The 13,813-nt window shown below is 32.1% G+C and overlaps 1 protein-coding gene across 1 annotated transcript; it reads right to left on the minus strand.

The window, feature by feature from the left end:
* Positions 1 to 971: 971 nt before the first annotated feature.
* Positions 972 to 6,717, minus strand: LOC133291488 (uncharacterized). The gene is made up of 13 exons (XM_061489755.1): positions 6,362 to 6,717; positions 6,130 to 6,196; positions 5,945 to 6,034; positions 5,813 to 5,857; positions 5,494 to 5,574; positions 4,088 to 4,184; positions 3,856 to 3,914; positions 3,559 to 3,669; positions 3,323 to 3,459; positions 3,205 to 3,244; positions 2,522 to 2,584; positions 2,259 to 2,449; positions 972 to 1,605 (listed from the first exon to the last, which is right to left on the minus strand). Exons 1-13 carry the CDS (start codon positions 6,715 to 6,717, stop codon positions 1,137 to 1,139), a joined length of 1,806 nt encoding a protein of 601 aa, XP_061345739.1. The 3' UTR covers positions 972 to 1,136.
* Between the last annotated feature and the right edge of the window lie 7,096 nt (positions 6,718 to 13,813).

Consider the following 13,813-nt stretch of genomic DNA (forward strand, 5'->3'; position numbering starts at 1 on the left):
TAGGAGCATTATACCTAATTCATTTAATTTACAGTAAGGAAACAGAATAATCAATACACTCTCGGATTAAATTTTACATATCCATTTATGTTTTCTCCCATCTTGTATTTTCATTTAACTTATAGCTAATGCTAGTTCTGTAGCTTTGGATAGAGTTATTTCTTGTAAGTTGTGTTATTGACCCGAATTTAATTAAAACAAAATTATATAATATAAGAAATTTTTCATGTTAACGTTGTTTACTTTCTACACGCTGTAATCATTTACCTTTGTTTTTGGTAAATGTAATCATTTACTTAACCTAAACATTCGGACTTAAAAATTAAGGGTCTTCTTTTTTAAGCTTTTTTAAAAAAAATATTTGTCAGCTGTAATATAATTTTGGTTTACTGCTTTTTCAAAGGCTACTATTTTTTTTGGTAAGCAAAGGCTACTATTTTTAACTTTATGAAAAAATCTATCTGATTATTATAAAAACTTCAATAAAAAATTAATATAAACAAAAAACTTATACTAATAAACAAATCCTTATTTATAGTACACTGTAAATAAATAATTTAGTTATACTACAATAACTTGTCTGTTTAGATTTTCTAGCAGATCAATTTAGTAAGTAAAAAATCTCAAAACAATTGTAATTATTTAATTTTGATTTCCCTTCATCAATCACTAAGAGTTTTAAGTTTTTAAATAGTTAGTATAATCAAACACTTTAATATTTCCTCATAAAATTATATGGAAGTATAAATATCTTACATGTAAATCAAAATCAAATCTTATAAGATTGAATAATTTATTATTGCATCGAAATAACTTTGTATTCATACTGTACCCTTAATATATCCTACTATTGTTACAGAATATCAATATCAATATTACATCTCTAATACAGAAGATATAACAAATTATAAAAGGGAAAAAAAAACCCCAAAAAAATATTGAGAAAAACGAACAAAGCATTTAAAGGCTCCTAGCAAAGCAATAAATATCTCAATTACTTTAAGGACAGCTGAAATTCTAAAGATAAAAATAATTTAGAACCAAAAAAAATCAACGTCAATAAACCCCGTTTTTTCTTGAAAGGACCGCAATGACATAGTAATTGCGAAATAAAGAATTAGCTTCCTCCTCACAAGTTAAGTATAGAAAAGCTGCAATGTATTCTCGGTTAAACAACCAAGTATTCCATGGCTAGGTGAGTACCTAACATCACGGGCCTGAGCTGGTATTTTGAATTGCTGAAGAACTCTAAAAGATGGCAACTCACGCAAGACCAAATCACATGTATCTTCATCTCCAGAAGCAAATAATCTGCTCTGATTCTCCATGTCCATAATTACACATTTTGGTAGTCGAACTTTACTTACATTGGCATATGAGGAACCCATCTTTTGGAAAAAATGACTGCCCATTCTCTTGAACAAGACATGAGAGCCCAGTACTCCTTGTCCATCAACATAAGGACTGGGCGATGGTTGAGAAAGAGGCACATCCATCGACATGTCAAATTTTGGACGGTATGAAACAACAATGTCATCACTGCTTGGGCAATAGGCAAGGGATATACAAACTCCTTGATTATCAGTTTCAGGAACCACATATGGCCTTCATGTTAGGGAAAAAAAATGAAGCATTAGGAGATCTAATAGAGAACGACAAAATTTCCACATGACTGCTTTCAAATTACAACTGGCCTTATGGAACCAAATAAAATTATGCAAAGGAATATAGGAATAACCCATGATACAATATATCATATCAGGCTCTAAATGCACAGTGAAATATTCGAATGTTTGTCCAGAGTTTAAAACTAATTTAATTTATGATAAAGTAATATGTGAATTTCCAAAACGCAAAAGAAACATGACAATAACAAAAGAAACAAACTAAAAGCATTTCGAGAAAAACAAGTTACAAAAACAGAATGCTACTCTATCAAACAAACTAAAAAATAACAGGAATAAAAGGAAAGAAGTGAGGGAAAGTTTACAGATGGATCATGGAAGAAATATTGGAAAATGTACAAAAATTTCCTATTGCCGGCACAACTTGGAAAACAACTCTAATTGTACACACACGTGAGCCCACACAAACTCCAGAAGAGGAATTAAAAAAATGTCCATCAAAATTGAACAATTACAGTTTTCACTTGGTAATCAGCTGGGAAAAGTTGAGTTCAATATTTACAAGGCATTGATAATAAAAACAAAAACAAAAACAAACATAAAGTTAATATCCATAAAATGTAAACAACCTACCGTTCTTCAGAATCAATGTTCCACTGACAAAGGCCAGCGGCAGATGCAGATAGGATGGTTCTAACACCAGAAGAAAGACCTGAAGTTTGTGCAAGAGATTGTACAGTATGAACAGGGTTGCCAGTCGACCCAACCATAGATTTCATAGGTCCTGCAGTTTGGCGCATATCAAAGACCAAGACAGAACCATTCTGCAGGAAAGTTATATGAAGATTAGCATTTGAAGTTCCTACGTGCAATAATTACAAAACCAATGTGCTGACCTGTAGCCCAGCATATATGTAATGCGAACTGTTAAGATCCCATGAACAAGACCAAGCAGGAACCTGTAATACAATTCTAGTAAGGTGATAAAGCCCGAGGAGAGACTAGTAAACTCTGACTTGTGACAGATTGTAAGGTTTAAGGTTAATGTTCGTACATGGAAAAAAATTATTACAAAAATATATTTCTACAATTAGTTTGGAGCATTTTCTCTTACACAATTACAAAATTATTACAATTCTAGTAAGGTCCTGTTCAAGTGCGCTGTTTGCTATTATTTGGTACCAAGGTTGGAGAGAAATACAAGAAATTTCAGGATAGCTGCTTACTACAGCATCCTTTATGGGATCAAGAAGTTTTCTTAGCTTCTTTGTTGTGCTTCATCTAATGGGTACTTGAGAAGAGCGTCTTTCAAAAACATGCAAAGAAATTGGCTAGTTCTACTTAGATGAAGTGCTGTCTTCTTGGAAGTTCTTTTTGGTTTTCTTTTACTTAATTCAATGAGGATATCTTACACTCTGCTTCTGTTCTGTTCTCTTCTTTTCTTTAATAACAAAAATAAAAAGCTACATGCACAAGCAATACAATTCAAAAATGCCACAAAGCATAGCAAGTATAAACTAATACCGACTGCTTTATCGCTACTAATTTACTAAATCAAAATAATGGATCAAACTTCTACCTGTAGATCATAACTGACAACAAGGTTGCTGCTGCCCATGCTGTAACAACATGAAATACATTAATGATCAAGTTTTACCATGTCAGACAAAATGAATTAGTACTTAATGCAATAATACCTGAGTACTGATAATTTCTTCTCTAATGATGCATAAAGGGCCAGGCTACTATTAGGAGAAATATGTAGGTCTCTAATACCATTTGTAGTGGAAGGCAGTAAGATATCTTCCATCTCAAATGGAGATATCAAGCTCATCTACAAAGCCAGGTTTCCAAAAAGGTTAAAGTGAAATCCTTCATTGAATAAATAGATGATACTAAAGCCAAATACATATTTCAAATTGAAGAGTCTTACTTTAGTTAGCAAGTGCATTCCACCTATCCCCTTCGGCTTTTGAGCAATTAATAAAATTTGATTAGAAGGGTCCATATCAAATACACGTGCACCATCCAAATGAAACGCTTTCTAAACAGGGTGAAACAAGTAAATAAAATTCAAATTATCAACAGAAATAGACTACACCATAATACCATATAATAATATTTAACAAAATACACCTATTATATTCCTGATATATGAAGAAAAAAAAATGTTCTTCTGGGGATAGAGTACATGAAGCTTAAAGTAAATAAGAGAGAGAAAATAGCATACCTGCATTTCAAAATTGCAAAACGATCCTATTCCATGGGACTGTGAGCCAAAATTGTGCTCTACAAGATACATTCAGTAAAGGTCAAGTTGCTCAGAACCACAAATTAATTGGGGGAACAAAACTTGAGCAATCAATGAAATAAACAAACAATATTTTTTTTTTGTTGAAAAAGGGTATCTAATTATTGTTGGAGGTGAAGATCCGTCATCTGAATTATGAAAGGATGATTACCAGATTCACATCTCCATTGAGAGTTTCCACTGCTATTTATCAACCCAGATGGCCTGTTCTGCATATCTAGTAGCAGCTGCTCCAAATAAGTGTTTCTCTACAGGACCAAATTTAGAAACTAAAATTATTTAAAACCACACATACAAAGATCCACAAGGATCAAAACAGAAAGGCTTATATGATTTACACCAAATCTTTACATATATCCAGCTCGAATTATGTCCCTATGCTCCTCGAGCACATACCTCAAATTTTAACATCCAAAAAGTTATTAAAGCAACATGGTTACTAAGTAACAAAAAACGTGAAGATGTTACATTACTGGTTCTAAAGGAGGTTAAAAAATGGCAAGGACATTATCCTAGATGCTCTAACAAAGTAGGAGTAGAGGAAAAGGGTGAAAAGATGTTGGTAAACATGACACAACTATGCCATCTGTTCCATATAATATAAAATATTACCAAGTACCAAAAGTGTATCTAGTGTGGAAAGGGCTTTGAATTTTGGAAAACCATAGATTTACTGCGATCAAATGGTAGGCATCATTTAAAGAAATGCCTAAGGGGGCGTTTGGTTGAGGATAAATTTTTTGAATACTAGGGAAATGTAATTGATAGGAAAATGGTTGGAAAATGAGTTTAGTAGGAAAATGTAAAAAAAGTTGTTTGGTTGGAAAAAATTTAAATAGGAAAATTAGGTAACTTTTATAAAGTCTATGTTTGGGTGTAGATAAAATATAGATAGGAAAAAAAGTAACATTTACGAAAATAACCCTGTTTCTTCTCTCACCAAATTTTCTTATCTCTCTTCCTTTTTTTTCCCCAATTCTTCGACACCTAAATTCCCCACCGCCATGGCTACTACCCCTCCCAATAATCCAGAAATCATCACCCGTTCATCAACCATGCAGAAAAAGGGGTCAACATAAATAAATAGAAGCCCAGGTCCAGAGTTATTTGTGAGCGTTAAACAGCTTTTTTAGGCTAACACCTTCAACCACACAAACCAACACTCAGTTCTCCCCCACCGTGCAAAGTCACTTCTTCCGGTCACCGAGTGGAAAAGTGGTCTTCAACACACCCAACGAAGCTTAGCTGAATCAGTTTGTATGTACTCAAATACGCTGGTGACCACACAATCAAGATAAGATCGGAGGGTATTGTGGTCTCATATATTGTGGCTCTACGTGATTTAGCCAGGTTTCTTTAAAAAACCACCTTCTACAATGGATTCTGAACAGTGCAGAAGCATAGGAAAATGGCACAAAAATGAGAATGGTAGGCATTGATCTTGCCTAGGTATTCACCCAATTCACTCTCAACCAAACGCATGCTTTGAAGAAAGCCAACTTCATTTGCATGGATTTATTTCAAAATCCACCCAACCAAACACCACCTAAAGGATACCTTTGTAAGCTTCTGAACTTCAAGATGCAATGCAGCTTCTCTCTCTTGCCATCCAGCTTCTTTCTTGAGCCAATCACCACCCTGAGAACATAATTGGTATATTTTCTTAACCAAGAATTATGAAAATACAGCCTTCTATATTCCAGAATAAATTAGCCCGCACAAAGCCAGAAAGAAATGCTAGCATATGAGAGTGAGGGAGTTTCAATGTCTAGAATGTAAACCCCTAACAAATAGCTAAGACAACGGTTATTTTTATTTTATTTTCCTAAAAATAAATGAACCAAGCAACAAGAAAATTTTCATAATAGCATCCTACCGTTCTTTCAAGGGCATCACATTTGGCCTCAAGTGACCGAATTCTCTGTCAACAATATAAAAAACCAATCAGGCAAACCAATTTCTGAAAAATTTCTTTATATATTTCAAATACACATAAAGTTGACTCAACCTTCTTAGATTCTTCATCGCCAGCAACTACTCGGGAAGCATAGAGTTTCCTCACATCCTTTAAGCAACAGTTCCTATTACATTGAGGACACTAGAATGAAAGAACACACAAAGGATGAATGTCAAAGGCCTTTTTTTTTGTATATCGATTTCGGAAAGCACTTTACAACGACGGTAGACAATTACCTTATTCCGCTGTTGAAGCCATTTTTTGATACAAGACATACCATATATGTGTCCACAAGGAAGACAACTGAATTCATTCATCCCAAAAAAATAAAAATAAAAAATAAATCGAGTCAATTACTACATTAATCCCGTGTATTCATTAACAATTACTGACAACAATTTCACAATAAACATATCCAATTAAAAAACACACACGAAGTATTTTAGGATAAGGGTTTTAAGATTGCACCAGATGTGATGTTCGCCGTTATTGTTCCAAACATCCATGCAAATAGGGCAAATGAGGCCATCAGTGTCGGTGCGATTCCACTCAGACGAACAGGAAGTATCTCCTCCTTCGGTTCTACGGCGTTTGTACTGTGTTTCGTCGGGGATAACAATTACTTCGTCGGAGGTAGGACTACGAGGACCGTTATGCGAAGCCCCAGGTGACGGCACAGCGGGTACATAATCTTCGTCGCCTTCATCTTCGTCTTCTTCATCTTCGTCTTCTTCATCTTCGGTGAATCCATATTCTGCTCCACCTCCAATGACATGTGCCGCTGCAACTTCGTTCTCGTCGAAGAATTCAAACCGAGTCGCCATCACACCGTCGCAGGAGAAGAGGGCCGAAGTGGAATCAGTAGCCCTAAATTTCCATTAATTTAAAATCGTAGGCTCTGTGAATAGGACAATTTCGCGCCAATGTTATGCATATCGTGTGGATAATTTGAATTGATAAATTGTTGATCCATTCTAATTATTTATTGACTGCGGGTTTTTGAGACTAATCTGTATTTCATTTATTTGTTTTTATTGTTAAATTTTGAAATTTATTAGTTACTAATAAATAAATATTTATTTTAAAATAATATTTCTGTAGATTAAACAAAGTTTTAATAATTATAATATTCAATTTTGGGGATAGATTATTCTATCAATCTTTTTTTTATATTGTTATGGACCCATATAAGGGGTTCATTAATTGACAGGCTCAACAAGAGGCAATCTAAGATACAAAACAAGCATAATTACGGAAGGATATTAATCCTAGTACGACAGCATGAAGGATATTAACTCTCTCTTAGTGTTATGCTATCATTGTGCGCACACACTCTACTTTTGGCAAAGCCGTTATTCCTTTAGGGCATGTTTGGTGCATAGTATAGGATAAGGTCTGATAGTATAAGACCTGATTAAATTTTAATATTATCCAGCGTTTGGTATGATATTGTATACGATAATATCCTCCAATATTTTAAAAATTAATATATTAAAAAAAATTATTTTAATATATAAATATTGAAATGATGTATTAGTTCTTGAGAATTGTACTTGCAAGCAATATTAATACATCAATCCATTATCATGCCTAATCCACCACTTCTAGGCCGGATTAAGTTATACATCATTCTGATGTATAAAGGCGTCATGTTGTATAAGCTTATACTATACGATGATCACACCAAACAACTGAAAATGTCATAATATATAGTATAAGCTTATACTATCAGGTCTTATACTGTTATACATCATACCAAATAGGCCCTTATTGTGCATAGTGATCTGTTTGACTCAAGGGTATCTCCTTCATAGATACCTTGAAGAGGACACTAGATCCAAGATCAACATACTAGTCTATAGGATTAGACACCTCTGTCTGCAAGACAAAACATATTTCTACCAATTTTTGACAATGTTAAACAAGATACACGTGAAAAAGATAGATAAAATAATATATCCTTGATTTTGATCAATTTTAAATTTATACACAAAACAAATTAAATAAATTCAGATCAAATCAAGTTTAGCTAAAATATATTTAGATTTTGATTTTATATATTGGTATGACCTACGTTGCACCGACACGGACATGGAACACTACATGACGCGACACGCCAATACGTAAATTTTAAAAAATGTTGAATTTCAACACGTTAGGAAATATTTTAATATTAAATAATATTTTTAATATATATAATATAATTTATATTTAATACATATAATAACTTATAATAAATCATATAATCAATCAAATAATATATTTGCGTTAAAAGGAAAGGCAAAAAGGAAATATTACAGATCATAAACTTAATGGTTCTCAATTAATTATCTCTGTTTCCTAACTCCGATTTCATTTGATTGAATATTATTTAGTTGAATGATTTGTTGACTAGGTGTTTGATTAGTTAAAATTTTGAAATTTTCAAAATTAATTCTGTCCTTTTGAAATCAATCCTCATAGTAATTATAGTAACCTTTTTAATTTAAATATTAAATAAAAAAGTGTATTTGAAAAGACGGATGGAGTGTTTGTAAGGCTATTTAGTGAAATACATAGGATTAATTGGTGATGGAAGATTGGGATTGGCCGGAAATCTATGACCTAAAATTTGATTGGTTGGTGGCCTGCATGTAGGGGTGTGCATGAGTCAGTCGGATCAGATTTTTGTGCCGACTCGACCCAACTTGGATTTTGTAGGTCAGGTATTTTGACACAACCCGTTTTAATTTGATCCAAATCAGTCCTGATTTGGATTTTTTTGAACTAGTTCAGAACCGGGTCGGATCTGACCTAACATGATTTCTGAAGTGGGTCTGACTTGATTTCTGAAGTGGGTCAAATTCGACCTGACCCATTTTTGACTTGGTTTCAAAACATGTTTTTAATTTGATTTATTTTTTAAACTCATGTAATTTAATTATTTAATTTATTTTAAAATATATAAATTTTATAATAAATTTGATATTTGTTGAATAAATAAAGAAATGTAGTTCACCAAAAAAAAGGAATGTAATTTTAAGCCCCTGCACATGTGAAGCAAAATTAGTGAAAATTAATGAAAAGTAAAGGATGAGAGAAAGCTCTTCCCATCTTAAGATGACAAATCTCTAATTTTAACAATACTAAAAAAGATCATACTTTCGATGAAATTTCTACATTGCAGACGACGAAAATTTTGCCACAAAATTATTTTTTCGTCGAAATACTTTTTGTCGAAAAGCGACAAAATTTTTTCTCTAATGAAATTTTTTACAAAAACAAGTTTTTTATCGAAATTTTTGACGAAATTTAGTTTCCGTCAAAAGTTTTGACGAAAATGATTTCCTCCATCAAATGTTTTAAACGAAAAAAGAATTCCGTCAAAAATTTTGACGGAATGTTTTTCGTTCAAAATTCCGATGGGAATGTGTTCTGACGAAAATTTTGACGGAAATTATTTTGAGGGAAATGTTTCATTCGAAACTTTCGACGAAATTTAGATTCTCTAAACAATTTTGATAGAATATTTTTTCCGTCAAATTTTTTTATCGAAATATTTTTTGTCAAAAAATTTTACTAAAATTTTTGACAGATCTGTGTTGCGTTGAAAATTTTGATGGAAATTTTTTTTATCAAAAAACTTGACGAAAATATTTAGTCAAAAAATTTCAATGAAAATGTGTTTCGCTAAAAATTTCGACGAATTTTTTTTTGTCAAAAAGTTTAACGAAAATGTTTCCGTCGAAAACTTTCGCCGAAATTTGAATTATGTAAAGAATTTTGATGAAATTTTTTTCCATCAAAAAATTTCGATGAAAATGTTTTTCGTCGAAATTTTTGATGAATATGTTTTTTTGTGAAATATTTTGACGAAATTTAGATTTCGTAAAAAAAATTTCATCAAATTTTTTCACAGAAATGTTTTTAGTCACAAATTTTGAAGAAAATATTTTTCGTCAAAAATTTTTGCTAAAAATTTTGATGAAAATATTTTCCGTAAAAATTTTTGACGTAATTGTTTTACGTTAAAACTTTTCTTTTAACATAATTGTGATTTTGTTTTTCTTTTTTTTCACATAATGTGTGTGGGTCAAGTTTTGGGTCAATGAGTCATTATTAAAACAAGTTAGGTCGAAAACTGACCTAAATAAAAGTGGGTCAATATTTAAAACCAGTTCAAAAAAAATTGGTATTTATGGGTCAGGTTAAAGTCAGATCAAGGGCAGGGTAAGTGAACCAATTTTTTTGCACACCCCTACCTACATGTCTTAGCCGTTGGAGTGGCTTCATTGGAACGCATAGGTGGCAGAGTCATAATGGTCTCTACATTAATTTTCTTGAAAGAACATATTTTGAATTTTACTTTCCTAATAACAAAGGGCCAGATCCCCCAACGCCTTGATTTCTCCTAGATAAGTATCTTCGCTCCTATCTTCAGCTTCATCTTCTACAATAACTTCATCTCTTGCATTGGCTTCATCTTTTTCGTTACATTGGTCCACTTGGAAGTCACATGAATTCAAGTGTTTCATCCACCATTTTCGTTTAACTCTTACATCATAATACTGCTCATTCCATTTCATTTATCTCTAAGCCCCAAAATCTCCTGTAGGGTTCCGATGAATACACAGTTTTTTGTTTTTAATTTACCATTTTTGCCCTTTGACCGTGCCGGACACGGTGAAAATTGCGTGTCAAAATAGTCAACGTGTCATAAAATATTAACTGCATGTCGGAACGTGTCCGTATCCAACACACAATTTTTTTAAAAAATAACGTGTTCGTCCTTTATAGGGTATGACTCGCATCACATAGTTAATTGAATTATTTAGTCCAAGCATTCTTGTTAATGGTAAAAGGATGAAATTTAATTTAACATTAACATAATTTCATCCCATATTCCTAAATAAGTATTCCCCAAATGTAATTTATTACGTTAAAAGTAGATTATAATCTATGCAAATCTCAGACAACTCGCCTATTCAGACCAAAAAATATATATTTAATATTAATATTTTTTATCAGCTCTGCATATTGTTGGGCTAATCATAATATGTTGTGAAAGCTTGTATGATTGTGATTTAATGCAGTTATTCTATTGGTCTTTAATTGAACATGATAAAGTATACTTGCAACACATTTTGACACTAAAAACAGAATTTATGTAAGCAAGTTTAAATTTTTATTTTTATTTTGGAGAAGATCCTCTACCCTTGGGCTTGAATTCTCTTATTTATACTAAGGGATGACTAGTTTTGCAGAATCCTCATGATTATTTGTAGCCCGTGAGTATGGAGGAAAATTATCTTTATTAACCATAGGTGTAAGTTGCTGGAGATGAAGTTGTAGAAAAATCGTGATAGAAAAAATTATTAGTGCAACTATTCTTGGACCTAATATATCATTCCATGACAATATTTAAACTAAGAGTTATAATACAACAACAATTCCTTATACTAAAATGTTATAATCTTAATTATTTATTCTTTCATATGGGCAAAATGAACTTGAATTTGAAAAAAAAAAAAAAATTCGGGTGGAACTCCAACATCTAGGTGGTTTAAGCACAAGATTTCTTTATCCTAATCTCCACCCTCGTCTTGGTTGGGACAGCGTCTGGGATGATCAGACATCTTATTATGTACCTTGTGATTATTGAAATCTTAAATTTTTTTCTTAAGATACTATTTACTTATAGCTTAAACCTTTTGACTCATTTACCGAAGCAGTACATTTGTGAAATAATTTATCAAAATAATACAAGAAGACACATGGAGTCATGCGCATTCAAGTTATGCAAGGAAGCAGAGGTCAATCAACATTTATCATGTGACTTAAAGGCACATGACCACTTACATATTTCACTTAATTATTATAATAAATTGTTTCACAAATACATTGATTTGATAAAAAAAAAATTGAAATTCACATATTAATATGACCAAAAGACTTATAGCTTATGATAATCTTTCATATATTTTTACGGTGAATATTTTATGTGAATACCACAAAACTGCCAAAACCTCATTTTCTTTTTTTTATATTAACTTTAATTACTTTTTTGAGACGAGTAGAATTTTTTTTATACAATTAGAATGCATGTGAAAATAATGTTTTTTATTTATTTTTTATGAATTGTGTTTAAAATACTCCATTTGTATCCAAATATATTTCATTTTTTTTATAGACCAAATATATTTAATTTAAAGTATTTGTATAATAACTAAAAAATTATTAAACAGTGAATTTTGAAAAAACATATAATTATTTTTTGAATAAATTACACACTATTTTTTTTTTTGTAAATAAATTACACACTATTAATATTTTTAAAATATTATAATTTCATTAATATTCTTTTATTCTATTTTTTTTGGTAAGCATAATGGGGAAAGCCCCTAAGACCAACTCAAGTTAAAACAACTTTACAAATATTACAGACCAAAGAAAAATTTGCCAAATACAGTGGAAAAGTACCAGGGGAGGGGAGCTAAAAATACACAGATTATTCTCTATTACATGGTCCAGTGGATATTTAGATAGTCAATCTGCACAGCTATTACTTTCTCTATAGTTATGAATAAGCTGAACATCTCAATCTTTCTGTAACCATGCTCGAATGCGAGCCACCAATCTGGACTCTCGAGCTGCTCCTCCATTTTTGGTGAGCAAAGCGATAACTGAACTAGAATCACTTTCTAAAATGCAACGTCTCCAACCCCCAATCCAAGCAGCTTGAAGACCCTTAAGAACCCCCCATAATTCAGCCACAAAAGCTGAACATTGGCCAATATGATACGCCAAACCATGAAGCCAGCAACCAGATTCATCTCTTAAAATAGCCCCACAAGCAGCCCCTCCACCATTACTTCTAGCCGCCCCATCAGTATTTATTTTTATCCAACCAAACTCCGGAGGTTCCCATCTGACAGGAATAATTCCCATGTATTTTGTAGAACTCATACTCAAATGATTCCCCCAAGCTAAGAAGAACTCTTTTACCTTTGATTCAATGAAATGAAATTTGTATGCAAAAAAAATCAATTCTTTTACATGAACAATTTCATTTCTCCACCACCAAGCATTCCAAATAGTAACAATAAAAATCATAGACCATGGGGCATTAAATCTAACCTGGGAATCATTCTTCAAGTTCCTCATAAGCCAAAGATCAAGCTCTACATCAAAAAAATCGTTTGTCTCATCCTGCTCAAGCAACTCCAACCAAAGATTTTTAATACTACTACAATCTCTAGTCATATGCAAAATAGTTTAATCTTCCAAGCTACACAGAGGGCAGGAAGCAGGGGTCATATTCATTTTGGACAATAAATTCCTTGTTGGAAGTCTATGATGAGCCATCTTCCAAACAAAAAAGCTAATACGATTAGGTACTTTCAACTTCCAAATTAAGGACCATATTGTATTGTCATGTGCGTCTTCTTTTATATGATTCATCAAAGCATTGTAAATATTTTTTACTGTAACTGTAAACCTGCACCGTTAAATAAGGATATTAACTGATTAATCATGTTAAATTAGGAAATGATTCCATAATTAACCCTAATATTTATTAAGAGGATTTAATAATTATGATAAGTGATTAAGAATGCTGAAAGTCGCTTTTCAGAAGAAAAGTACAGATACCGGTTCTGCTAGTCGGTATAAATGCGTACCGAAAAAGTATCCCGGAAAATAATAATAAGCGCATGATAATTACTAGAATGATATGTAGGACTTGTAAAACGAGTTTCAAGTCAAAATAATAAGAACTGGTGCCAGAAACTGATACTGGCTATGAAAAGCGCGTACCGGAAAGGTGCTTCGAAAAATAAAATAAAAATATGATAATTCTTGTAAAATTGAGTGGGCTAAGAATTTAAATTTTGGGATTAAAATGCTAAGCGTAGCAATTAAATTTAATACTGTGTGTTTTAT

The sequence above is a fragment of the Gastrolobium bilobum genome, unplaced genomic scaffold, assembly GCF_033153095.1.
Source record: "Gastrolobium bilobum isolate Gb01-03AN ecotype WA unplaced genomic scaffold, APGP_CSIRO_Gbil_v1 utg3161, whole genome shotgun sequence".
Classification (NCBI taxonomy): domain Eukaryota; kingdom Viridiplantae; phylum Streptophyta; class Magnoliopsida; order Fabales; family Fabaceae; genus Gastrolobium; species Gastrolobium bilobum.